The sequence below is a fragment of the Lepidothrix coronata genome, unplaced genomic scaffold, assembly GCF_001604755.1.
Source record: "Lepidothrix coronata isolate B3197 unplaced genomic scaffold, Lepidothrix_coronata-1.0 Scaffold42, whole genome shotgun sequence".
Lineage (NCBI taxonomy): Eukaryota > Metazoa > Chordata > Aves > Passeriformes > Pipridae > Lepidothrix > Lepidothrix coronata.
The window spans coordinates 4,624,770-4,649,418 of record NW_016690222.1 but is presented as its reverse complement, the minus strand read 5'-3'; the positions used below and the strand labels follow the sequence as shown (position 1 = coordinate 4,649,418).

The 24,649-nt window shown below is 39.7% G+C and overlaps 1 protein-coding gene across 8 annotated transcripts; it reads left to right on the top strand.

Moving 5' to 3' along the window:
- Positions 1-3,524: 3,524 nt before the first annotated feature.
- FBXO30 (F-box protein 30) lies at positions 3,525-20,103 on the top strand. 8 transcript variants are annotated; one of them, XM_017813687.1, is made up of 6 exons: positions 4,344-4,482; positions 4,908-4,942; positions 5,388-5,467; positions 8,167-8,271; positions 14,241-16,335; positions 17,178-20,103. In XM_017813687.1, exons 5-6 carry the CDS (start codon positions 14,257-14,259, stop codon positions 17,379-17,381), a joined length of 2,283 nt encoding a protein of 760 aa, XP_017669176.1. In that variant the 5' UTR covers positions 4,344-4,482; positions 4,908-4,942; positions 5,388-5,467; positions 8,167-8,271; positions 14,241-14,256; the 3' UTR covers positions 17,382-20,103. The 8 variants fall into 8 exon arrangements, with proteins under 8 accessions (XP_017669179.1, XP_017669177.1, XP_017669180.1 ...); XM_017813690.1 differs by lacking the exons at positions 4,344-4,482; positions 4,908-4,942; positions 5,388-5,467 and adding exons at positions 3,525-3,653; positions 4,219-4,327; XM_017813685.1 differs by lacking the exon at positions 4,908-4,942.
- Positions 20,104-24,649: the final 4,546 nt, after the last annotated feature.

Genomic DNA, 24,649 nt, shown 5'->3' with positions numbered 1-24,649 from the left:
GAGATATTCAGAACCTGCCTGGATGCAATCCTGTGTAACTTGCTCTGCGTTAACCTGCTTTGGCAGGGGGTTGGACTAGAGGGTGTGCAGGGGTCCTTTCCAACCCCAACCATTCTGTGATTCTGAAGGTATTTACATCCCCGTATCTGAATCAGAGTACCAAGAATTCCCACAAAACATATGTGGCAACCACCCACCTCAGCTTTAGTGGTTGTAACTAGGTAGGTGTGCCATTATGCTGACACTGAGATATCTGACCTCATAGGGTAGATTTTCCTACCAAAAAAACCTTCTAATGTTAAAGGTAGAACATGAAGAAACAACACAAAATGCCCAAATTCATGATCTTATCTAGCAGCTTCTTTTATAATCCATGTTCAAGATGTTCTAAAATATCAAATGTTACTACTATCAGAGAATCTGATTATTATGCTACTTCAAGTCTCTAGGCTATTTACTGGTTTTTTTTTAAATGACAGAAGAAGTACCTCGTTAAAGAGGAGAGACTTTGCTTGAAAAGGTATAACCATAAAAGCATTAAGGTAAGTATCAGATCTCTTGATGGTCCTAGGTTGAAAACAAACTTAGGAGTTGCAAAAAACTTTTTTTGAGGTCTCTGTTGTTTGGAAACATCCTGCAGTGCAGATTGCATATGTGGCTTTGTGGGCAGATCTCAGCTGTTTATTTTTACACACTGCTAAATACGAACACTCACGCATTAGTCAATCTACTTGCAAATGCATTTTGGAAACATTAGTAATTTTTTTCCCCCTCTATGTCTCCACGTAGAAAGAATTTCCAGACAAAAATACCCATCGGGGAAAAAAGACTGTGATTGCTAGAATTTGAAACTAGAAAGTGCTTAAATAATTCACATTCACTGACAGCAAACAAATTGCACTTTCCACAACCTTAGAAATAAATGTGTTTTATTTCACAGTTACTGGCTTACAGAAGATTGTTCGCACACCTCAGCAACTGCCTTGGTATTTGGTACAGGGGAAAGACACCAGTTATACCACCTCAAGAATCAATATACACTTCACTCTTCTGTTGACTTCAGTGACAGTGTCATGTACGGAACAACACTGGACCAGAAATGGATACTCATTTTCCATTTATGAATAGCCAGAATGAAGTTTCAGTCATTTTGGATTTAAGCCAGCAGAAAATAACCTCTCCACTTGTTCACCCACTGAATCCTCAAAGACCTTCTGGCTTGTAGGTCAATGGTACTAAGCCAAATTGTGTGATTACAACTTGCCTGATTACCTTAAATAGCAGTTCATGGGAATGATGATGACTGTCTGGTGGGACACCAGGGAATAGCTGTGGGACCATAAACAAGTATATGCACTAAAGCATTAGAGAAGCAGCAGATTGTTCCCTGAATGACTGCATGATCAGAGAAGTCTCAGCTGAGGTATGAGAAAGGAAGTCCAAGCCACAGAAATTCGTTCTTCTCACTCAAAAGAAGCAATAAAAAGCCCAGCTTCAGTCGTAGAAGCTCAATTCCAGAACACAGTCAGTGACAGAAGCACTGCAACACCCTGTGTAATTAATACCTCTACAGAAGAGTGATCTCAGCCAGCCAGCAAGTGTACTCCACTGTGGTGAGAATAAGCAGCACAGTAAACTCCACCTGCCCCACTGCCAGTACGAGGCAGTTGCAAAAACCACGACTGTCTACACAGATTCTGCCCAGTAATTTATATAATTGCCTGCTGAGCAGATGAAATGATTTTGCTTGGCTTCTCTGAGTCATGGTGCCAATCCCTACCATCTTCTGGAACTCACTTGGCTCGATTATTATATCCTGATCCTATAATCAAACCTATGAAGGATAAAAAGGGCCTGTCCTCAGGATCAAGGAAGATCAAGGCTGTAGTATAAGGGTGGGGCAAACCTGAGAGTGCTTATTATAGGAAGTGCTGGCAATGATGCCTCAATATTAAGGTCATCTTATGCTTTATCTTACGTACCTAATGTGAAAATGATGGCTTATGTCCTTCATGCTCTCTTGTTTGTAAGAAAAGGTAAGAATTTTCTAAGATGCTAAATGTTCAAACGTGTAACAGTCACATCTTTTACTTACTCCCCAGCAAACTCGGGTTAGGTGCTGAGAGATTGAGGATCTATTTAGCTTGATCTTAAACATGTACAACCTCTCTCAAACAGAAATCTACACAGATGGTAGGGAAAGAAGGTCTTCAGAAACTAGGTGCAGAAAACAAGGTTTTCCTAGAAATTTAAAGGAAGAATACCTTTTCTTGTGAATTAACAAACTAATCTCCCCAAGCTGTATCTTCTGCAGCCACAAAATATGTCTCCATTTATTATGTTCCTTCTGAAAAAAAAAAGGGTATGGTCTAAGTAAAACTGCTTTTCTTCTCAGGACTGTAAGACACACTGTATCCCCTTAAAATATGAAGTGTATCAGGAATAAGGACACTTACAGCTGTACACCCTGTGTGATTCCTACCTAGTTACAAGGGCAGGTTTCCATGGACTGAAGGGCAAGACCTGCAAAGGAAGGCTCAACACACTGCACTTCTGGGACCAAGTCCAAGCTTCTGGGAATAAAGTTGTGGGGTGTAAGCCCAATATGCACCCAGAAAGGTGTTAGACAGGCACTGCCAGTAACACCAAAAGGCATGTTCTGAGCTGGCTGGCTGGAAAGGTGTTGCTGATGTGGTGGGGGCTTTAGCAAGACCCAGCGCTTGCAGAGGCCCAGAAAAGCCGACTTAAGTCACAGGATAGATTGCAGTGGTGCATCCCCTCAGCTGGACTGACCCTGGAACCAGGACTGGTGATCTCCTTGTCTCCCTTCCCCCCTTTTTCTTCCCTTTCCTTTCTCCCTACCACTTTATCTGAAACTCAGTGTCGTGTGCCTTATATAGTAGGTCAGGGACTAATATACCAATTTCCATGGCAAACGTACAATTTACTAATAAAACTTCCTGATTGATTGCGGACCCTCTGACTTTTGTCGTTCGTCTCGACCAACGCGCATTTAGTAATCTTAGGTGCTTCCCTTCGCTTCAAGGGTGGGTCGTCACAGTGCCCCAGTGCCCACCGGTGCGCCCGGCGAGCCGAGAGGGTCCGTTCGGACCCGACGCGGCAGCTGCGCTCGCTGAGCCCTCCGCCCACACCACCGCCCGCAGCGGCAGCCCCGAGGCCCAGGAAAGCTGCAAAGGCGGTAACCCCAGGGCCAGGGCACGCTGGCTCCCGGACCGGAAGGGCAGGGCTCGCCAGGGAGCCCCGAAGCCACCGCTCCCCCTCGCAGCCCACGCAACCCCACAGCCCGGCGGCGGCCGCCGCTACCGCGCACGCGCAGGGGCCACGGAGGCCACACGCGCCATCCGGGCACTCCGGCCCAGTCCCATCCCGGCCCCGCCCCCGCCGGCCCCGCCCCGCCCCGCGCACCCGCTGGCCTTGGCTGTGCCGCGCGCGCGCGCGGCCGGCGGGGGCGCGGCCGGAGCGGGGCCGCGCCGGGAGCCCCGCGGCGGTGCGGGCAGAGCGAGCCGGGCCGGCAGAGGCGGAGCGACGGGAACAGAGTGCGGCGGCGGCGGCCAGAGCCCCGCAGGGGAAAAGGGCGAGGCGCAGCGCAGGCTCCCGCGCCCTCCTGCCTGCCTGCCGAGCGACGGGGACGGGTGAGCCGCCGCTGCTGCTGCTGCTGTCCGGCGGGGCGAGCCGGGGCCTGCGCCCCCCCGGGGCCGCGCCCCGCTGCCCGGCAGCCGGGCCGTAAACAAATGGCGGCCCGGCGGGGGCTCGAGCGCCCGGGGCGGCCCCTCGCCGCCGCTGACAGCTCCGGCCGGGGCGGGCCGCGGGTGGCTCGGTGTGCGGCTTCGCCGGGTCCCCTCCGCCCCGCCCGCCCCCCGATCCCCGCGGGCCGGAGCGCCGGGGCCGGGCCGGGCCGGGCCATGTAGGGTGGCCGCGGCCGCCCCGCCCCTTTGCCGGCCCCACTCCGGGCTCACGGGCGGCGGCGTCGGACCGAGCGCTGCTGCTGCTGCTTATTATGACCCCAGTGCTGCCAGCGCTGTCGGGGTGTCGCGATAGCACGTGGGGAGGGGATAGGGCCGGGGGCTGCTTGGTGCTGTGGAGACCGCAGTCGGAGAGGCTCCTTTCTGCGTGGAAGGAGAGGGGAAGAGAGCAGATGATCTAGAGGTATTCCTGAAAATCTTCTCTAATGCCCCGTGTTCGTGTTATTTCGAGTAGGTGTGCTCAGACCATGCAGGAGGTGGTGTTTTGACTCTTCTCCAAATTCCTTTTTTTTTACGGCTGTTGTTGACGTGCAGTGGAACCTTTGTTTCCCTCCTTTATGAAGGTAAAGAACGTTACGTGGTTGCACTCCCGTAACCCCACGGATCGGCAATCAGAAGCACACAGGGAGATGACAGCAGCTTGTTGAACGGCTCGCGTGTTGGAACAGTTGTGTGGCCTCACTTCCAAAAGTTCTAGCGCCGCTGTTGTTTGCAGCAGGTCTTTAGAATTCTTACGGGAAACAACCCGTGGGCTGGAGAGACGGCTTTCTTTTGTTCTATAAAGCTCTACTCGGATTTGGCTGAGGAGCTTTACATAATCCTTGTTTCCCGTGTTGTTAATATGCCAAAATAAGTGTGTGTTACCATACTGGTCCAAACCGAGGCCTGTGCTCATGTAGTAACAGCATCACCTTGCTTGTGCTAGTACTTAAGGCAAGATGCCTTCCTCTGCTTTCTGTAGAATTGGCGTGTAGTACTTGATGGTTAAGTCCTTTCCCTGGTCAGCTGCTGCCTTCTGCTGCATATTGATGTCATACACCTTAACTTGTGCTGTGATTTGGATGGTTAAGGTTCATGCATCTCTTTTGATGAGAATGTTAGTTATGCTTATTTATGATCTTCCCCTCTGTACCCCTCTCCCAGAAGTCCAAAACATATTATTAGAAGAACTTTGCTTGGTAAGCAAGTTGAGTACTGGAAGACTGAAAAATACACTGGTAACTTTACCTGTGTCCAACTCTGTATGCATGTAAATATCTGTGCGTAATTTCTGCATAGCAGTCAAATTTCATCCAGAGAAGAAGTAGATTAAAAGGGTGAATGGGGGTTGTATTGCAAGCTGAGACTTTTTGTTGGGTCTCTTGCCTTGTTTTCTTCCAAAGTTAGAAGGTGTTAGAGAACAGGAGAATCCCAGCAGAATGGGCAAAAGTTATGCAAAAGCAGTGTTTTTACTCTTCTGCACTAAATTCTGCGTTTATTCAATTAGCTTCTTAAATTTGGATTATATTTCCCTTGCCTTTTACTTTGATGTTAGAAGTCTAATGGGCAAAATAAGTGCTGAGTTTAACAAGCAATATCTGGTTGGAAGCTTTCTGGACAAGAGTTCTGCATGTTTTTGGACAGCCAGGTTTTTAGGTCCTGAAGAGAGTCTCTTGTAGACTACAACTTTCTGAAGAAGCAAGCATATGGCTCTCAGTCTTCAAGTGAGTTCCTTTAGCTGCTGTAGATTTCAGGTCTGTGAAAAACCTATGCTTTGTATTCAGTCCAATTGAACTAAAATAGCAAAAATTCCCTCATATCAATAGATCTGTTTCTTTGGTGAGCTCTGTCTCAACTGAGTCAAAGGCTCTTTGCCCCTAGCAATGAGATCCAGTGGTACAGAGATGGGAGCAGGGAATCATTTTTCATCATTATGCTGGTGGCAATTTCCCTTCAGTTTTCTTATCTGCATAATAAGAATAAAGATGATGTATCTGTTGGTGAGATGGTTAGATTGTATAAGGGGTGCTAAGTATTCCTGAACAGACCTCAAATAAAGAAGTAGAAGACCTCAAATTATTGAAGGTCACAGAGAAATCTGTGTAAGCTGTCCTAAGTGTCTGACCAGTATCTAGTCTCAATATTGAATGAAGGAAAAAGGCTGAAAAATCTCGTAATATAAACTGCTCTGAAACAGGCCAAGGGAGTTAAAATGGCAGGGGAGTTCTAGATTCTGATGTACTTTGCAGGCTACCGTTTTTCATAGTTTCTGAGGTGACACTTGATGTCTTGTAATTTTGTTGTAATCTGTTAATGCTACTTGAAACTACAGTACCCTGCAAACCCTTACAGTCAGCAGAACATCTAATTGAGTAGACTGTGCTGTTTCTTACCAAATGCCCAATGTTAATCTAAGCTCTTAATGTGAAATCATGATGAAAGCATGATAGGTTTAAACTTAAGTCATGAGAACGAGAGGCATGGTGAGGTAAAGTTTTAAGTGGTGTAGTTACAGCTCTTCATACAAAACTTTAGGTAGTGGTTCAGGCCGATTGTGATACCTGGTTCAGACTTGGTTATGGAGATGCTGGAAGGTGGGTGGTGTTTTGTTTGTTGAAGTTCGGGCTTTTATTTGTCAATTTAGAAGCATCTCTAGTAGAAATTGCAGTTTTCCGAAAGTCCTATTTGACAGAGAAATTTGTTGAAGTGATAGATTCATTGCAAATAGGATCTTTATGTGAGTGTGCTTTACTGACATAGCTGTAATGCTTTTACAAAACTTTGTTTTGGCTGAGTCACTATTGTCATCAGATAAGGAATGTGTTTGGATAGGAACGTTCAGCTGGAGTCTTTGGGGAAAAAGAAATAGCATCAAGCTTGTTGGCATTTGGAAAATGCAGTCTAAATTATATTAGAGATAAATTGATGACTCACTGTACGTCCTAAAACCCTGCACAAACTTGTAGTGAAGATGTTTGTGTTTTCCAGTTCTTCATTTATGTTAGAAACATATTGAAAGAGCTGGTATAACATGCTCATTATGAAATATATTCCCAGCTTTCTGTCATCAACTATTTGAGATAGGTGAGGTTTTGTTTAGACAGTAGTGGGGTTTTTTTTAAACTATCTATTTTTTTACCGTTTCTCTTGTGTTTAAAACCAAGTAGCTTGGAAGGGGGAAAAGCCTAACAGTTGCTGCAAAAAATGTCTTTCATTTGATAAGAAAGTGAAATACCCAAAAATAGAATAGGTTAAAGTTGTTAAAACAGTCTCTCTTGTTCTCATAATCTTCTTCTATTTTGAATTTTTCAAAATATTTTGGGACAAACTCCCTCATTTCTACTTTAGTGTAATCTGATGAGGTATGTGTGTATGGATGTCTGTTAAATTGTTTTGTGTACTGTCTATGTTGCTGTATATTGGTCAGGCCATTGTCTACTAACAAGGATGTATTTTTAATAGAAAAAATAACTTTATATGTACAGAATACATGACATCTGCATTTCAGTCTGGTATGTTGGAGAGAAGTTGCATTCATGGTCCATTTACTTTAAAGTTCTTTTCTTATTTTGCTATAGGAACTGGTTAAACTTGTGAAGAAAGACCTGAAACAGTGTATTAATGACATTCTTGGCCCAATTTCTGTAAATGTGCAGAGGTCAGGAATTCTTTGGCAGCATGTATGAATTAAAATATTACATAAGAAGAATTTATTTTTTGTTTTGGGTGGTTAAAACTACCTCCTGCAATACAGAATGCATTATTTTTTACAGTAGTACTGTTTCTGATTTCTGAGAAATGGCTTGTTTTCTTTCCTGTTTTCCTGAAGGAAATTGGGGGATAAGAATATCGTTGTTCCTTTGGGCATATCACCTCAGTTCCATCTCTGTTAAGTTTTAGTGATAATCCTTGGGTATGAACACAAGGAAGAAGCAGCTTATTACAGTAAAAAGCTTTTTAATAGTAAGCAACTGCTTAATAAGTTCTCACTTGAAGACTGAAGATGGACGAATTATAACTAGACTAAAATGCAGTTTGTAAAAAAATCAAACTTTAAATTTATTTATTTATTTATTTTAGTTCTCCAGCTGTTGTAATCTTTCATTCGAGTTTGGTTTTTTTCCTGAAGTGGTCAGAGCAATGAATTAAGTGTGGTAGGTCAGAATAATAACTTTGAATAATTTCTTATAGCCTTAAATGTAATGAGGTGACTAACAGCTATCAGTAAGCTAAAATGACAGAACTTAGGTTGCCCCTGGGAGGTCTGTTAAAAACTTGTTTATATTTCTATAAAGGCTGCAAAAAATTTCAGCATTTGTAGCTCCAGGTAGTGTAAGCACATGACCTTTCAAGGGGATTGTACATATGGAAAGCAATTTCTACACCTGAAATGAAATCTTACTTCTGATCTCATTTCTTTCAGAGTCTGCAGCAATTGAGGAGTCACACTGTGCTCAAGTTCAGAAGTGCTTTACACATGAAATCTACTGACTCTCTGGCTGATTCTGCCCTGTCACCATCTCAAAAGGTAGAGTGCTTCTGTGCCTGAGCCATGCAGCAAGCATAGCTGCTCCTCATGCAGTTGTCCTGTGTCAGTGTATGGCCAAAGACACATTGAAGCCTTGGGGTTTCCTCTCTGGGGAATGTGTCAAGGAAGCAAGAATGCATGGCAGATCTGTCACAAAAATACTCAAAGGAAAAGCCTAGTAGTTTTGGTTTTGATTTTTAACACTCACTGAGTTTAACAGGGATAGAAGAGAGTGTTCTGTCATTTCATCAGAGCTTCTATTCTAAAATGGAACAAAGCCAGACACATAGGGCATCTGTGGAAAGTCCACTTCAGTCAAATCAGTGTTTTGCTTTGGGTCATTTTCCCCTTCAATTCTACCTTTTTTTTTTTCTGCAATGATTTTTGAGGAAATAACCTCACTGAAATCGAAATCTATGAATGGTAGGAAGATGGTTTGCCACTAGGAAGAAAGGAACTCCTGAAGTGCTACTCAAAAGAATGCAAAATAGATTTTGGTTCCTAGAGTAGGATATTTGGGGCAGAAATAGACAGACATAGAAAAGCTCTTCTTTATAAGATTGATATAAAAAAGGTTGCATTTCCCTATAATTCTAATGGTTACTATTTTTGCTGTAATTAGAGGTTTCTTTTTGTTTTGGTCTGGTTTGTTTGTGAGGGGGATAGGTAACTTTAATTTATGCTTAAAAAAGCAGTTAGTATATATTCTGTCAATTCTAGACCACTGATAAAACTTGCATCTTTCCAGAAGTATGTGTCCCCCTGAATTTTTTTCCTTGCAATAAGAAGCCATGTTTTGAGCATGAACTTCTTCTGCCTCTTTGGTGTAATAAATTAGAGTGTAGACTACGATCATAATGGTTCAAGTAGCATCTTATTTATATAGTATTTTGGGCTTTAGTAATTGGAGCTTCTCATGTTTTCAGTGTTTAACAAAAAGGTAATGTAGACTCATTCTAATATGTTCAATATATGCAGTCACTACCAGCCAGGGAAGATGCTCTCCTCTTTGTTGGGGATGAATTTATGTATGAGAATCCAGTGAACACTCATCTGTCCAACTGTTTTGAATACAGTTTTAACTTCCCTGATCTCCCTACTTGTAACAGAAATCAGGGTTGTCTTGATGAACTCCGGGGTAGGAGCGGCAATTAGTATCTCGTAAGGTCGAAGTTGGGCATCTGAAAGAGAAGTTCCTGAGAGAAACCTGGGTAAAAGATGGAAGATTCAGAAGTACGGCAGTCTCTTCTACAGTGTCCAGAAGAAAAGGGAACTTTTTAGCATGGTTTGCATATATTTGCTTGTGGGTGGATTTGGATGCTTCTGGGAGTTTAAACTTGTAGTACAGCTTATGTGTCTCTATGCTTCTACTTCCTTGAACCAGTAATTTAAGAACCTGTTTGCCTATTTACTTGAATTTGATAGAAGAGTCTCATAGGTAGCTGAGCTTTATAGGTTGGTGAATAAAAGGTGGCTGAGTAATGGAGGGTTCCAAAAGCAATAATGGTTGTGTGATTTCCTGCCTTATTGGCACCGAAGAATTCACGTAGGGGAGAGTATGCAAGCAGGCTTTGGGTTTGATAATACTGAGTACAGCTCTTGTGGTGTAGAAGAAAGTGAGAGCTCTTGCAGCTGAAGCACTGTGTAGTGTCTGAAACTTTTATTATGCTATTTTAATGTTTGTGTTATAACAGCAACTGAAAATCATGTGGCAGTAGCAGCTGGAATTTTAATCCTTTTAATTATGACAGATTTTCAAAGCATGTTCCGGCTGATTTGGTCAGCTGACTGTATAGTATGTACAATAACATCAAGTGATTGCACAAATTCTGACAGCAGTGGTCACCTCACTGGAACGGGATGTATTTTTAGGTTTCTCTGCTAGTAACAGTCAAGTGTGTGTACTTAAGCACACTGAACTGAACTGAAGTTAGTTGCTGACACTACACTATTAGAAAAGGACAGCTGTTCCTCCTTGCTGTAGTCATTGATCTGACACTGTCTTCTCACCATATTGTGACAAGGAACACAGTGGGATATAGACACTGTAAATACTATTGGTACATGTTTTAATAACATATTTTTCTTTAGGTCAGCAATTACATTCTTTGTTAGCCCTTTCAGTTTGCTTTGTTAGAGAAAATGAAAGGACTTTGTTACCTCCAGCAAGAATTTTCTTTATCTCCCCTTTACCCAACAGTTTTTTCCTTTACAAGGCAGTATTTGGGAAGAGGGTGGTTCTTGTTCTCTGTGTAGTACTAATGATATATTGGTTATGGTTATTTAAAGGAAAATTATTCATATGTGGATGCTCTTAATCTATGAATCAAAGAGGTGCTAAGTTCTGTGGTTCACAAAGTTAGTTTACAAAATAGTGAGTCATGTCCATTTGCTGATTAATGAATGTGCTAATTCTTGAGGTCTTATCCATTTACTTCACCAGTTTGATAGGGTTGTTTTTTTTTTTTTTGCCTTTGGACTTAATTTGCAATTTGATAATTGAATTATATCAGAAGCCTTAACTAGTTTAAGCAGTCCAGGAACTCATGACTGCCCAAAACAGCTGTTGAGTGTGAAGCCCAATGCATAAAAGGACATTTAAAGAGACTTTGTAGTAACCTCTAAGTAAAATGTGACATTCTGACTAAATTGAAGTTTTACGCCAGGTGCTGTGGAGTTAATGCTTATAAGCAGAACACAGAATTTTAGTGAATGTTCTGCTGATGGTCTACTGATGTCTGAAGAGATTCTAAATTATGTATTTAGATAAGGAACCAAAGGATTTGAATTTTAAGATAAATGGCAACCAACATAAAACTTCCTAGTGACCAGTAAAATTCTTATTTATGGAAACTGAGGGAATAGTTCACTTCAGCTACTTAATTGATTTGTGTCTGTAACCGCCTCTTTATAAAAACAACCTGAAGCATCTGTTATAGAACAAGTTAGCATCTACCTATTGATAAGACTTGATATTTTAGTGTCTGCTTTGGCTTCCATATCCCGTCTGTTACTGATACATCATGTTTTCACCAGATTTTGTTTCCTTTTTGCACACTTCACTTGTCATTTGCTTGTATGAAATCATTAAGTTTTGAGGAATATTAGCTTTTGTGTGAAGGAGTCCAGGAGCCTGAGAAAAGCCAGTATCATCCTGCAACTCGGGTTTTACAATCTGACTTGTAAAAAACCAAGATAGTGTGCTGGGGAAGAGGATGTTTTACTGTCTTAATAGAATGTTCTGTGTAAGCTCACATAGGCTATTTAAAGATAGTATTTAATGGTAGTTGACTAATTTAGGGTACGTCTACAGAAATGGTGCAGGCAAATAGGAGCTCAGTTTGACTGGGTTCTGAGCTGCTGCATGTGGGCCAGCTTTGGCCTAGAAGCAGTAGAATAGTGCTGGTTTTGCAGCAGTGTGTGTGCTACCTAACACACCTGCCCACTCCTCTGCAAGTGGCTCACTTCTGTGAGCAGGGTGCAGAGCTTTTTGCAAAGTATGTAAACAATATATATTTTTTAATTTTTTATTTTAAATCATAATTGTGGCTAATTGATTAAATTAAGCTTTACTACTACCAGGCTGTTGCTTTAAGGGAGCAAGACTGTTTACATACATGAAACAAGGGCTGGGGTCTCTAGGGGTTCCTGCATTATAAATTAGCAATTGTCTTTTTCAATGCTGTTTTCATTTTGTCTTATGCACTTTAAAATACACACATAACCTGAGAGCTTAATTTTGATCTCTGCTCACCTGTGGACTTGAAGAAGGCTACAGTGTGGTTTCAGTACTGATGCAAAGTTCTGACATTTTCTTTAGTCTAGCAATAGGCTGCTGTATTTGGCAAGAATTAAGGTAGAGAGGGCTTTGCTGGAAGAACTAAAAATATCTTCAGAGAAGTTAAATAATTTTCTCTTTTTCATTCTTTATTAAACGTGTTTCAGCTTTTGTAGTAGATGCTATCTGACTTAATTTGCATGTTGAAAGCAGGTTGTGTGCCAGAAAGGTTTGCGAAAATGTTTAGCAAGTCAGTCAGTCACTGAATCCAGTGACTGATGCACTTGACAATTTATTTGAAACTCACTTGTTACTCAGTATATAAATGCTAAGGTATAGTGGGGGAAATTCAGCTGTGTTTTGCCTGCTAAGTGTAGCACATATGCTTCTTTGTTAGAAGTGTTCAGGAGAGTGGGTGGCTAAAATATTTAAGTCATCCAAATTACGACGGATGGGGGGTGAGGACTGATTGCTACTTAAAGTTGGCATGAATTTCAAAGCATTATAAAAGAATAGAAGTGAGTGAAGTGTCACATAGATTTCTATTTAAATGCTTTATTTAAAGTGGAGTGTCTAAAAGGCACTTGTTTCTTTTTACCATCAGTTTGAACAGAAGGAATAATACTAAGCAGTTTTATTTTTTCAGTTTAGAGTAATTTTAATGTAAGAAGCCTTAATGCATTAAAATAGAAGTATTCAGTCTGAAGACAATGCATGAGAGCATTTGTTAGCTAGCAGAATAAGGAACTATTTCTATCAATCTTAAAGTATTTGAGCATTTTATTTCTCAAGAAAATTACTAGAGGGTGGGGGAGTAAGGAAGAGATGAAACTGAGCAATGGATTTTTGAAACAGTATTTTGAGATTCTGCTCTGCAGAAATCATTCTCTGATATTTCTGAACTTTAATCCCTACTGGTATCACTACTGAGAGGGAGTTTGTTGGAGCATAGAGAAGAGCTTGATCACTCGTGTGGGCCTGCACTCCAGCAAATGAGTTGTTCCAGAGTTTCTCAAAGTATTGTACAAAGATGCAAAGTTTTCTCTTTCCTTTCTCCCTTTTGCCTTCCTTTCTCCCTTTTGCCTTCCTTTCTCCCTTTTGCCTTCCTTTCTCCCTTTTGCCTTCCTTTCTCCCTTTTGCCTTCCTTTCTCCTTTCTTTTGTTTTCCTTTCTTTCATTTTTCGTTTTTCCTTTCTTTCCATGCCACAACAAAGAATTGAATTTTTTGTTTGTGTCAGTGTGTTATTATAGATTACACAATTGATGTATATGTATTTGCATTTTTATTGTTGTTTAGCCTTTTTATGTAGTGTTATTGTGATACCCTTATACTTTGAACTGCTGGTATTGTAATCAGGACTGCCGTAGGATGCATTAAAAATTTACATTTTGTGGGTTGAACTGGACGTATAGGTAGGACCATGTTGGCTACTAAAGTTTTATGTAAAAGTTTTCAATGAAATAAAAGGACTTATTTAATGTGCAGTGTAACTGTGTAGTGTAATTGCTACCCTTGTACAACAACTACTATAAAAAATAAGGGAGGAGCTATAAGCTATAGATGAAGAAAAAGAGTGAAGAGCTGTTGTAAAGGACTGCAGTCTGTCAGGTGCATGGAGTTGAAGGCGAGAATGGGACACAACAGGGAATTGAGATACTCACTGAAGGCTGCAGAGTGTGTTAAACAGAACTGCATGAAGAGGGTGTCAGCATCTTAGGTGGTAGCCAGGCAGAATATGGGGAATATGTTGCCTCTGTTTAATTTAGAGAACTGGAGATGAGGATGAATCTGGCTTCCTTTATTTTGTCTCTGTACAGTTGTATGGTTTATGATTTTAGGTAGTAGGCTATATAGTCAATGATCATGCTTTGTTTTTCATTGAATAATCTATTTGCAATGGGCAAGGAAAAAGGGCTATTCCAGAGGGAAGGATTATACAACATTTTTCCCTAAGTTGCATATAGTAGAGCTGGTAAATAAATGTATAGACCATGTTTTGGATTCTGATGCAAATGTGTATTTTTAATTTTCAGATAAACTTTTAAGCACCATTTCTTTGAAATAAGATCTTACATACTTGTTTTCCTAAAATGGCTACTGACCAAGGATGCAAAATTGCAAATAATAGTCAGTAAATATTAACAATATTGAGTAAATATTCTCTGCTGTTGTCTCCTTTCTCTTTACTCAGAATTGGATTTACAATCATGGAGGAACATCAGCAACATATACACTGTGTGAACTGTGTCAGCCGTCGTTGTATGACCAGACCAGAGCCGGGCATTTCCTGTGATTTGATTGGCTGCCCCTTGGTTTGTGGTGCAGTTTTTCACTCCTGTAAAGCTGAGGAACATCGCATGTTATGTCCACTTGAAAGAGTGCCTTGTTTGAATAGTGGCTTTGGATGTCCCTTCATAGTAGCCCGAAATAAAATTGCTGATCATCTAGAAGTTTGTCCTGCAAGTGTGGTATGTTGTACCATGGAGTGGAATAGATGGCCAGTCAGTTACGCTGACCGAAAATCTTATGAAAACCTGAGTAAAGATGTTGATGAAGTGGAGCAGCTAGATATGGCTTTAGCCCTTCAAGACCAGCGCATGCTATTAGAATCCCTTAAAGTAGCAACTATGATGTCAAAAGCAGGTGAACAAATACCAGAATCCAGAGAGCAAAAATCTGTCAAATCAAGTGCCCCAGATACAGTGCATACAAATGGTTTGATGCCTGTAGATGAAGAGTCCTATGGTGCACTTTATCAAGCTACTGTTGAAACAACGAGGAGTTTAGCTGCTGCTCTGGATATTCTGAACACTGCTACACGGGACATTAATATGTTAAGTTCAAACATCTGCATTTCACCACATGAAAGGAAAGAAGATACTGAGATTAAAGAACAAGCTTCTAGTGGCATTATTCAGGATAAAAAGTCTGACCATGAATATCCAGATGAAGATAATGTAGGAGCAGTTGGGGGAATTAACTTTGATAGCTTGAGTCAAAATTCACAAATGGAGCAAAATGGTTCTAGTGATATTTGTTATGATGTAGTGCAAAATCATGACTTAAATCTAAACCTCAGTAACTCCCCACTTTTGTGTAATGGCTTTCATGTAGAAAATGAATGTTCAAAGGTGTTGGACCAGAATGAAGATCTTAGCGCATCTAATTCAAAACCGTCCAGTGTAGCAAATGGTGAATGTACTGCATCTCACGATGATGAAGCATTACAGTCTTGCAGCTCCTTCCCTGTAACAGCACAACTTAAAGAAGAAGTAATATCAGCTGATCACTTAGTTAATGGCAATATTAATCATGTACTACTTCCCCATAATGCTAATGAAGAAGAAATATTAGAGAAACAAGTGGAGCAAGAAAGATTGAGAAACATAGATGCATTTTCACTTTTGCGGCATCGATCATACAGATTTCTTGTTAACCACTATTGGTCAACACCAAAAGAAGACAAAGCTGTCGATACATCAGATTTGGAGGTAACAGAAGATCCTATGGGTCTTCAGGGGATTGATCTAATCACTGCAGCTCTGTTGTTTTGCCTAGGAGACTCTCCCGGAGGTAGGGGGATATCCGAAAGTCGTGCTGTTGATGCGTTTCACGTTGACTTTGGGACCCAGACATTTTCTCTCCCATCTGCGATATTGGCCACAAATACAATGGTGGGGGAAATAGCTTCAGCTTCTGCATGTGATCATGCCAACCCACAGCTCTCAAATCCAAGTCCATTCCAGACCCTTGGACTGGATTTGGTGTTGGAATACGTGGCTAGATACCAAACAAAACAGCGTTCAATGTTTACATTCGTTTGTGGACAGTTGTTTAGAAGGAATGAATTTTCATCGCATTTTAAGAATGTGCATGGAGACATTCATGCTGGCCTTAACGGCTGGATGGAGCAGAGGTGTCCTTTGGCATATTATGGGTGTACATATTCTCAACGAAGGTTTTGTCCTTCAACACAAGGGGCAAAAATTATTCATGACCGCCACTTACGGTCATTTGGAGTTCAGCCTTGTATATCCACAGTATTAGTGGAACCAGCAAAAAGCTGCTTAATTGGACTGCACAATGACCATCTGAGTAGCCTACCTTTTGAGGTGCTGCAGCATATTGCTAGTTTTCTAGATGGCTTTAGTTTATGTCAGCTTTCAAGAGTGTCACGTTTAATGAGAGATGTGTGTGGAAGCTTACTTCAAGCACGTGGAATGGTGATATTGCTGTGGGAGAAGAAAAGGTACCCAGATGGAAGTTCTTGGCAGGTAAAAGAAAAGGTAAGTGAGGGGTTTTTTTTTTATTTTGAAGGTGAAAGGGAAAGTATTAAATTGGTCCTGTCTCTGCTTTTACTCTTAACATTATCTCTGATACTACTTGCTTTTGGTATAATAACCCTTCAAGAAAGAGATTGTTGTCTAGAACAAGTGAAAATTGCTAGCAGGTTGGCTCAATCTTCTTCACAGTTGGAAGTAGAAGTTGAAGTAGTCTGTCTAGTTTTCACTGGATGTAAGTAAATTAACTTCTGTTTTTTCCAGTATTTTAAAATATTAAAAGATTACTTCATGATTTTCTTTGATATCAGTATTCCACAGAAGTAGGAAAGCTGCTACAGAGTTTGCTTTTCTTGCCTTTATAGTGTTTACAGCAATTATTTTTTCTAACCTGTTGAAATCCTATCTATTGCCATGATATTGAGTGCCTTAAATAGTGAAATAATTTAAAACCTTTGGATGACCTTTGTGTAGTACAGTTTTCACCATCCTCCCCAAGAGCTTCTCTAGCACTTATTTGAAATTCCAGAAGTTGATAATTTCAGAACCAAATCATTATGACTGGTGTTGCAATGCTTTGTCATTTAACTTCTGATTGCATCTATTTTGTAGATGCAAAAAATACTGCCTGTGTTTCTTCCCAGTTCAGAGTTGTCTTGGAATCTGAGTCAGCCTGGGACTGACCATACAGATTTTAGCATTGTATATTTTTGCTATGTTGTTTTTTATTATGATTTATAGTAGATGCACAACATTGCCTGAAAGTTTCATAGCACAAGTATTTAATTTTCTGCTCTGAGTTCAGGTATCTTAAAACATTTTGAGCCTAAGTGCAACTTATTTTCTAGGTTTGGCGCTTCAGTACAGCCTTCTGTACTGTGAAAGAGTGGAAGTTTGCTGACATCGTAAGCATGGCTGACCACTTGAAGAAATGTAGCTATAATGCTGTAGAGAGAAGAGAGGAGGCTGTTCCGCTGCCATGTATGTGTGTAACACGAGAACTCACTAAAGAAGGACGTTCACTGCGCTCTGTTTTGAAACCAGTACTTTAAGTATTGCAACCACTCCAATTGCACATACACTCAAGCACCTGATATAACCTCGGTAATATTACATGACACTTTATTAATGTACTAAAGATACTTTCTAGCTAAATCTTCTCTGTCACTGTGTATATAAGGTTTGAAGTGACATTTATTTTTTATAATACTGTTTAGCTGGAAAGTAATGAAAGTTGCCTTAACGTTTGAAAAATTCGGAACTTGCTGGACAGGGTAGTTTTATCTAACTTATATAATTTAAGAACAGAATCCTAAGATGTGTTTTCTGATTCACTGGTGCCCATATTGCTGATGACTGATAATATTTCAAAAATAGCCTCTAAATGATATGCACATTTAGATAGGAAACACTGAATTGTAGTGAGAGAAAATCCTGTCCAAATGTCCTTTCTGTATCTGGTCTATTTTTTTTTTAACAAATTATAATCCAAATATTTGAAAGATAAGGAAGAATTCAAAACTTTATAATAGATGTCTCAAACACAGCTTTTAAGCACATCTTTTCTCATTAAATCGGTGTTCTAGTGCTCTTCCTAGTTAACAGGTGATCTAGGATCAGCTTTTTTTAAAAAAAGGTTTTTTTTAGGAATGATCTAAGTGAACTTAGATTTACAGCAGCTTAATTTTTAGCACAACTTTGTTTTGACATGTCAACAATTGCTATTTTTTTTCTGAACTCTTAACAGTTATTTTACTTCTGGGAGCAAAACTTTAAGAGCTAAAAACATGGAATACTAGTTTTTACTCTTGCACCTACAATGACATTGATATCAAATGTTCAAAATATTTTTCCTTGTCCTGCAGTTGGCTGAGGGTTAAATTGCTTGAGCAGTCAGAAATTCTAAGTATGTGATGAACAGTTATGAATTTATAATGCAGCTAATGAAAGGGCTTTACTTGTTCTATGGTATTGTGAGATGTATTGTCTCCTTTTCTGTTAATTTGTCTATAAAAATGCTGCTTTTTTAAGCAGCATTTTAAATTACTGGTATGTATAGCAAATGTATCATCTTCATAAGATGAGACATGATTTGTTAATTGCATAAGGCATATCAGAAATGTATGTTCAACCACATTTTTTAAACAACTCCAATTTGCTTCCAGTCTTCCATAAGAAAAGATCTTACAAAGCATTTATGAACATAGAATACATGCTATGAAAAATGGCCTGGTATAGCATAACTGTAATAACTTGAATTGACTTTCCAACTTGTTTGTAATAATGTTGGTGTCTCTAGCCTGTTGCACTTAGCAACTGTGCCACAAAGCTAAAACAGAAACAGACCAGAGCTTGGAACAATGAAATACAGTACGTATTTCCATTATAGGAAAAAAATAAGAGATTAGTAAGGAGGAGATGTTTACAAAAATGGCTAAATTTATTACTTGTAATTTCTGTACTGGACACTTGTTTATGGCTAGTCTGGCTGCAGTTCACAACTTTGGTATCTGTGCATTTCCCATTCTGGGTTCAGTCCAGCTAAACATTTACTGCCTTTTTCTATTCAGAGTGCTACAGGTGCCCAGAAAAAAAAATAAATCTAGTTCTTCAGTGCCATGAGTTGAAATCATAACAGCTCAAATAGAAGTTCTGCCTGGATCTTCAAACTACATGTTCTTGTTCCAACAACTTATCTTCCTTTTGTTTGAAGAGAAGAAAGGAGTAAATCATCTACAGAAGTTAGCAACATTTGCAGTAATTCTTAGCTGTTACCCCAGTTATCTGGAAACGAGAATCTAGATTGATGTACAGAGCTGACTATACCAACTGGGTTTTAGGTAGGGATTTTACACCCCTGGTCTAGTTCTGTGAATGCATTGAAATGTTCATTACTCACAAATTCTTCAGTACAAGGCAGGAGACAGACTTTCATCAGTTCTTGTTCTTTTAGCTCTAATGGCTCCTTGCTGCTGCTCTCCAGTATTTTAAAAGTAGTTGTGTGACTGGAAGGATCCTGAATGTTAATGATATAATGTTTGTGTTTATGGCTAAATCTACTTTAAAACATCTGTCTGGGGGTTACTGGTATTTTTTAGTGAGCAATGTGGTGGTTTTGGTACTTGAATTCTTTGTAACTACCCAGAACCCTGATAAGTACAGTAGGCAGACATATGTCTTGGTCACTTATGGAAAAGAGGGTGTTCAGTTAGTGTTGGTAGAACCTCGCTTGTAGCACAGTGCAGAACTGCATCTAAAGTATCATCAGTTGTTGATCTAATCAAATGAACTTTTTAAGTACTCTTCTTAAGAAATAACACTATTTCTCAGTACATGCACTTTTATTTTCAAATGTAGATACAGGCTTTTTTGTTAAATTAGTTAATTTTTTAATGAGAATCCAGAGCTATTAAAATATCATTGTTGTAAACAACATCTCTGCCTTGTAAACTGCTCGAAATGCAGGAATACAGTATAGTTAGGATAAAACCTTTTTTTTTTTTTTTACACTGCTATGCAGTTTGTAAAACATTTATGGTGTATAGTCAGTCTATCAAAATGTGACTTGTTCACATTTGCCCTTGAATTTTAAAAATGTTGTATCCCTTTCGTGGTACATCTTCCATACAGCATATATAGACAGCTGTTCCAGTCTTTCTTTTACTTGATACCACATTGCTACTTTGTTTAAAATATTATGTTTTCAATCATTATGCAATATTTTTTTGCAATGTCTGTTGAAATCCTAATAAAACTTTTGGAGTTTCACTTTTAGTATGATTGTACTTTCTTTAAAGCTTATCCCCAGCCTACCAGTGTTCAAGCATGGTGCTCAGTGTCTGCCTGTAGGATTCCAGTAAATAATCAAAAAGAAAGAAATTTACATAAGGGAAACTAATTACAAACATTCAAACATTGCATAATTTGGAAGTGACTAATATTTATCACATTTATTTCAGTGTGAAGATTGGTAATTTATTTTTACAATTACCTGCCCATTTCTATTGCTTTGGTCTATTACGCAGCAGAAAGTGCCTTCCACAATTAAAGATTTAACTACATAACATTGAAGACACATATTGTGCCTTGTAGGTTTGTTCTAATTGATTTTTCTGAATAATAAATTGGAAAGATCTGATCAATGTGATATGCTGCTGGTTTGCAAAGAACATTTTCAGTGTGTTGTCTCATGAGTAAAGTTTACTGTAGAAAGTTGTTGGTGAGAATGATACAGAGATAAAAATTTAGGCTAGTTTTTAGGTAATAGTTGTAGTTCAGGCAGTTTATAGAATGGCAAAACATAAAACAAAACCTCATTAAAATAGAAGACTGCCCAGAAATTGACCTTTTACTCTGAGATTTGCTAATATGGGATGCTAATAGTCTTTACAAATAAAAGTGATACCCGTATACATAAATTTAATAATAAGTTAATCTAAACTGTGTTGAATAAAATAATGTGTTGCATGGTTTAAGTTCAGCCAGTACAAACTTGTGACTATTTTACTTTTTAGATGGGCTACATTTTGGGTTTATGTCTCTATAGTTGGGTTAGATATCCTGCTGTGTAAGAAAGTATTTTGTGTCTCACTTTAACTTTCTTGATGCTTTAAGTGTTTTAGAGGATTTGTAGCTTGTTTTTCTGAGAATACTACTGCTAAAACTATCTTCATGGCTCTTCTCTGCTGCATGTACTTTCCTAAAATGAGATTTAAGTTCAGTGGAGAATTCAATGCTTGCTGTAATACCAGATTTAAATTCTTTGACTCAGAATGTCTGTTCAGGCAGCTTTGATCGTTTTCAGAAGAGCAAAACCTACCAGTTGCTTCCAGTGCTGAGGAAAAAAAGTAGTAATCAGATACTGTTTATAAAAAGTTACGGCATGTAAAGCAGAGTTTGAAGAATGGGATTCTCACACTGTGACTGGCATGTGGTGAATATTGAAGCAATAATCCAAACTAGAGAGGAAAACTGAATGAAGAAGTAGACTTTAAATAAGGATAGCATCCAGTCCCAGGATATAGAGACTCTTCTGAGAGACTGTGTGAGAAGGCTGGGATTTTGACTTTTGCATGCTGCAACTGTGTTTCACTGACCATTTATCAGTCTTTTGATGATAGTAGGAGTTATCCTGCTGCTTGAGCTCAAATGGGCTTTAATTATAAACTGCCTCCAAATACTGCCTGCATTCCTGAATCAGTATTACTTACGTTGAATGCAGACCTCTCTACTGAATGTAAGGTATGTATTCAATGTTGGTTTTACATGCTATTGGTGTTAGAGGCAATATTTGGTAAAATAATAGAAAAATAAGGTCCTTTGGAGACAGAGGATTCATCTACTTGGCTTCTATCAGTATTTGCCAAAAAATGGGAACAAAAATGTGTTAGGGAACGCAAAGAGCAAGACTGATAGCATTCACTATAGCTTGCCAATGGCCTGATAGTTAAGAAAACATTATAACTTGTCATTAGATGCAGTATGAAATGTGATGGCAAAAGTCCCCACTTCTGTCATTTAGATATACAGACTCCTTACAGCATCAGGTAGCAGAAAAAATGTATACAAAATAAGCATGCATGATTTTCACTCCAAAATATGTGAAAACTAGAATTTCATCAGGTGTGAATTCACATAAGGCTAGATTTGTAGAATGAATCAGGAAAATATGATTTCTGCCTTGAGGACGTTTCAGTGTTCTGGTGCTTAGTTTCATCCTAAACTGTGTTGACGTTTATTTATCTTAAATCATAAAATGAATGAACTGCAGAAAAATAGTAGTAGGAAAAGATGAAATGACTTTACAAAATCATTTCAGTTTGACAGTGTCATAAAGTAGTACTGAACTGAGAATTTTACAATATAAAAGGAACACAAGCAATAGATTGTGATATATGCTTTTCACTCAAGATTTGTCTTTTTATTCCTATAGTATGTTTTCAAGTATGTAACAAAAGAGCTGTCTTCAAACTTATTGTGATTTAATGGAGAAAGTTCTGCTAGTAAAATGAAAGTTGGGTTGCATTAGTATTTCCCAGCAAAGGGGTGGGCTGCAGAACAAAACTAATCTGATTATGTGACTGGTTAGCAAGTGAACAATCAACCTGGCATGAATCTATGCTGGACTTTGTTCAGAAGTGTTAATGTTTGATCGTTATGTGTTCTGTAATCTTCTGAATATTGTGTACTCTTTAATATTGTAATTGTGTAGTTGTGTTCCACATGTGCTTCTGGAGGCCTTTGCAGCAAACAGGAAATAATGTGCTGCTTAAGGAGATTTGAACCTTGGTTAAGGTATAATGTGAGTGTTATGAACTGTGACAGCTGTTTATGAGCATCAGATGTCTGGAGTTTCACGTCATTGTGTATTTCAAGAGAAAGGGATGGCTGGATGCCTTGTTGCCTAAGCAAGGTGGCTTTACTTATAAGCATGTTATATGGTATTGCACTGTGCATGTGGTTTTTAATATAAAGATGGGTAGGATGTTCTTGAATTAACAAGGCAGTAAGACTACTGAGCAGATGGGATTGCACACAACAAAAATTGCTTCCGTATTTTGTGACAAAACAGGTTCAGTCTAAGTGATCTACATCTTTGACATCAGTTAAATGCAACTCATAGTCATATTCTTCAGCTGATGCCATTTTGGATACACACAGAGGCATTATATTAAAGGTTAAAAAAAAACAAATCGAAACAACCAAGAAAGAAAACCCACACCCCAAAAAATCACCCAAACAAATAGAAAAATTCTCACTGATGTATTTTTTAAATATATAAACAGTGTTCGTTAGTGTTTGTTAGGAGAGCCTGGCAAGTAATTAGAAAACTCAGTTTCTATATTTTATTCAAATAAAATCTACTGCATATAGATAAGAAAAAGCCAAAACAAAACACATTTACAAAAACTGTATGATTGGCAATATCACCTTTCTACTGTCCTTTTGATCTTCAGGTGAAACTTAATTGATCCCAGATTTGCTAATTTTACCATCTAGATTTTTGTATTCTCTTTGAATAGTTCAAGTATGTAAATAGCTGAAAAAAATCTCAAGGCTATTATAGGTGTTTAACAGGCTGAGACAGTTTAAAGTACAAGATTTTACCCCTGATCTTTGTCATGATTGTAGGGGTTCTTTGCCAAGATGTTGGTGGTTATTGTGTACCTCAGATGCAGTAAGATCGTCTTTTCAACCCTATATTGAAGATCAGGGAGAAGGGCAGTTTTCATGTATAGCTGTGATCCTCCATACCGTTTTGAAGCTCTTCAGTTTTCTAGAGTCATGTTGAACCTACAAGAATCTCACCTTGATTTTTACATAGCAGGGGAGTTGACATAAAAAAAACCCCAGAACACTTAGTTGTCTCTATGTCTAAGTATTCACATTTCTAGTAATTTGGAATGTGTGCCAGGTGGGTATCACAAACTACATTAACCAAAGGCCTGCCTTCTTGAGGGTATAAAGTATGAACAGGACTGTGCTGGGAAGAGTCTGGTAGCGGGGGGCTGGGTGGGAGGAACCTCTGTGAGAAGAGACTAGGGACTGCCCCATGCTGAGTACAGTTGGTTCTAGATGGCTCTGCAGTGGCCAGCAAATGCTAAGACATCCAGGAATCTGGTGGTGCCTCTGTGAGAACGTAATTAAGGAGGGATAAAAACCACTGTGCAGCAGATGTGAGAGAAGAGTGACAAAAAATGTGAGAAACAGTCCTGCATACACCAAAGATCAGGGAAGAAGGAGGGGGAGGAGGTCCTCCAAGTGCGGGAACAGAGATTCCCCTGCAACCTGTGGAGAAGACCATGGTAACTCAGGTTATCCATCTGTAGCCCACGGAGGACTGCACAGGAGCAGCTATGAGCTCTGCAGCCCATGAAGGACCTCATGTCAGAGCAGGTGGATCTACCCTGAGGGAAGCTGCAGTCTGTGGAGAACCCCCACAGGAGCAGGCTCTTGGCAGGAGATGCAGCCCATGGAAAGGAGCCCATGCTCCATGGAAAAGTTTTATGGCAGGACCTGAGACCCTGTGGGGGAACCGTTCTGGAGCAGTCTGTTACTGAAGAACGGGACCCTGTGGAATGGACCCATGCTGTAGCAGGTCTTGAAGAACTACAGTGCATGGGAAGGACTCATGTTTGACCAGCTTGTAAAGGGGGCCTCACTCTGGAACAGGGGAAAAGTGCAAGGAGGAGGGAGAAGCAGGGAAAAGCTGTTATAAACTGACTGCAACCCCAATTATCCATCCCCCCGTGCTGGTTGCAGGGGGGAAAAGGAGATAGAAGAGTTGGAAGTGAAGTTGAGCCTGGGAAGAGAGGGTGAA

What these genes read in the sequence shown, in the direction of transcription:
- FBXO30 (XM_017813688.1), top strand. Translation starts at nt 14,257, where the DNA reads ATGGAGGAACATCAGCAACATATACACTGTGTGAACTGTGTCAGCCGT. An exon ending in CTTGGCAGGTAAAAGAAAAG is followed by an intron (nt 16,336 to 17,177) that starts GTAAGTGAGGGG and finishes CTTATTTTCTAG; the next exon opens with GTTTGGCGCTTCAGTACAGC.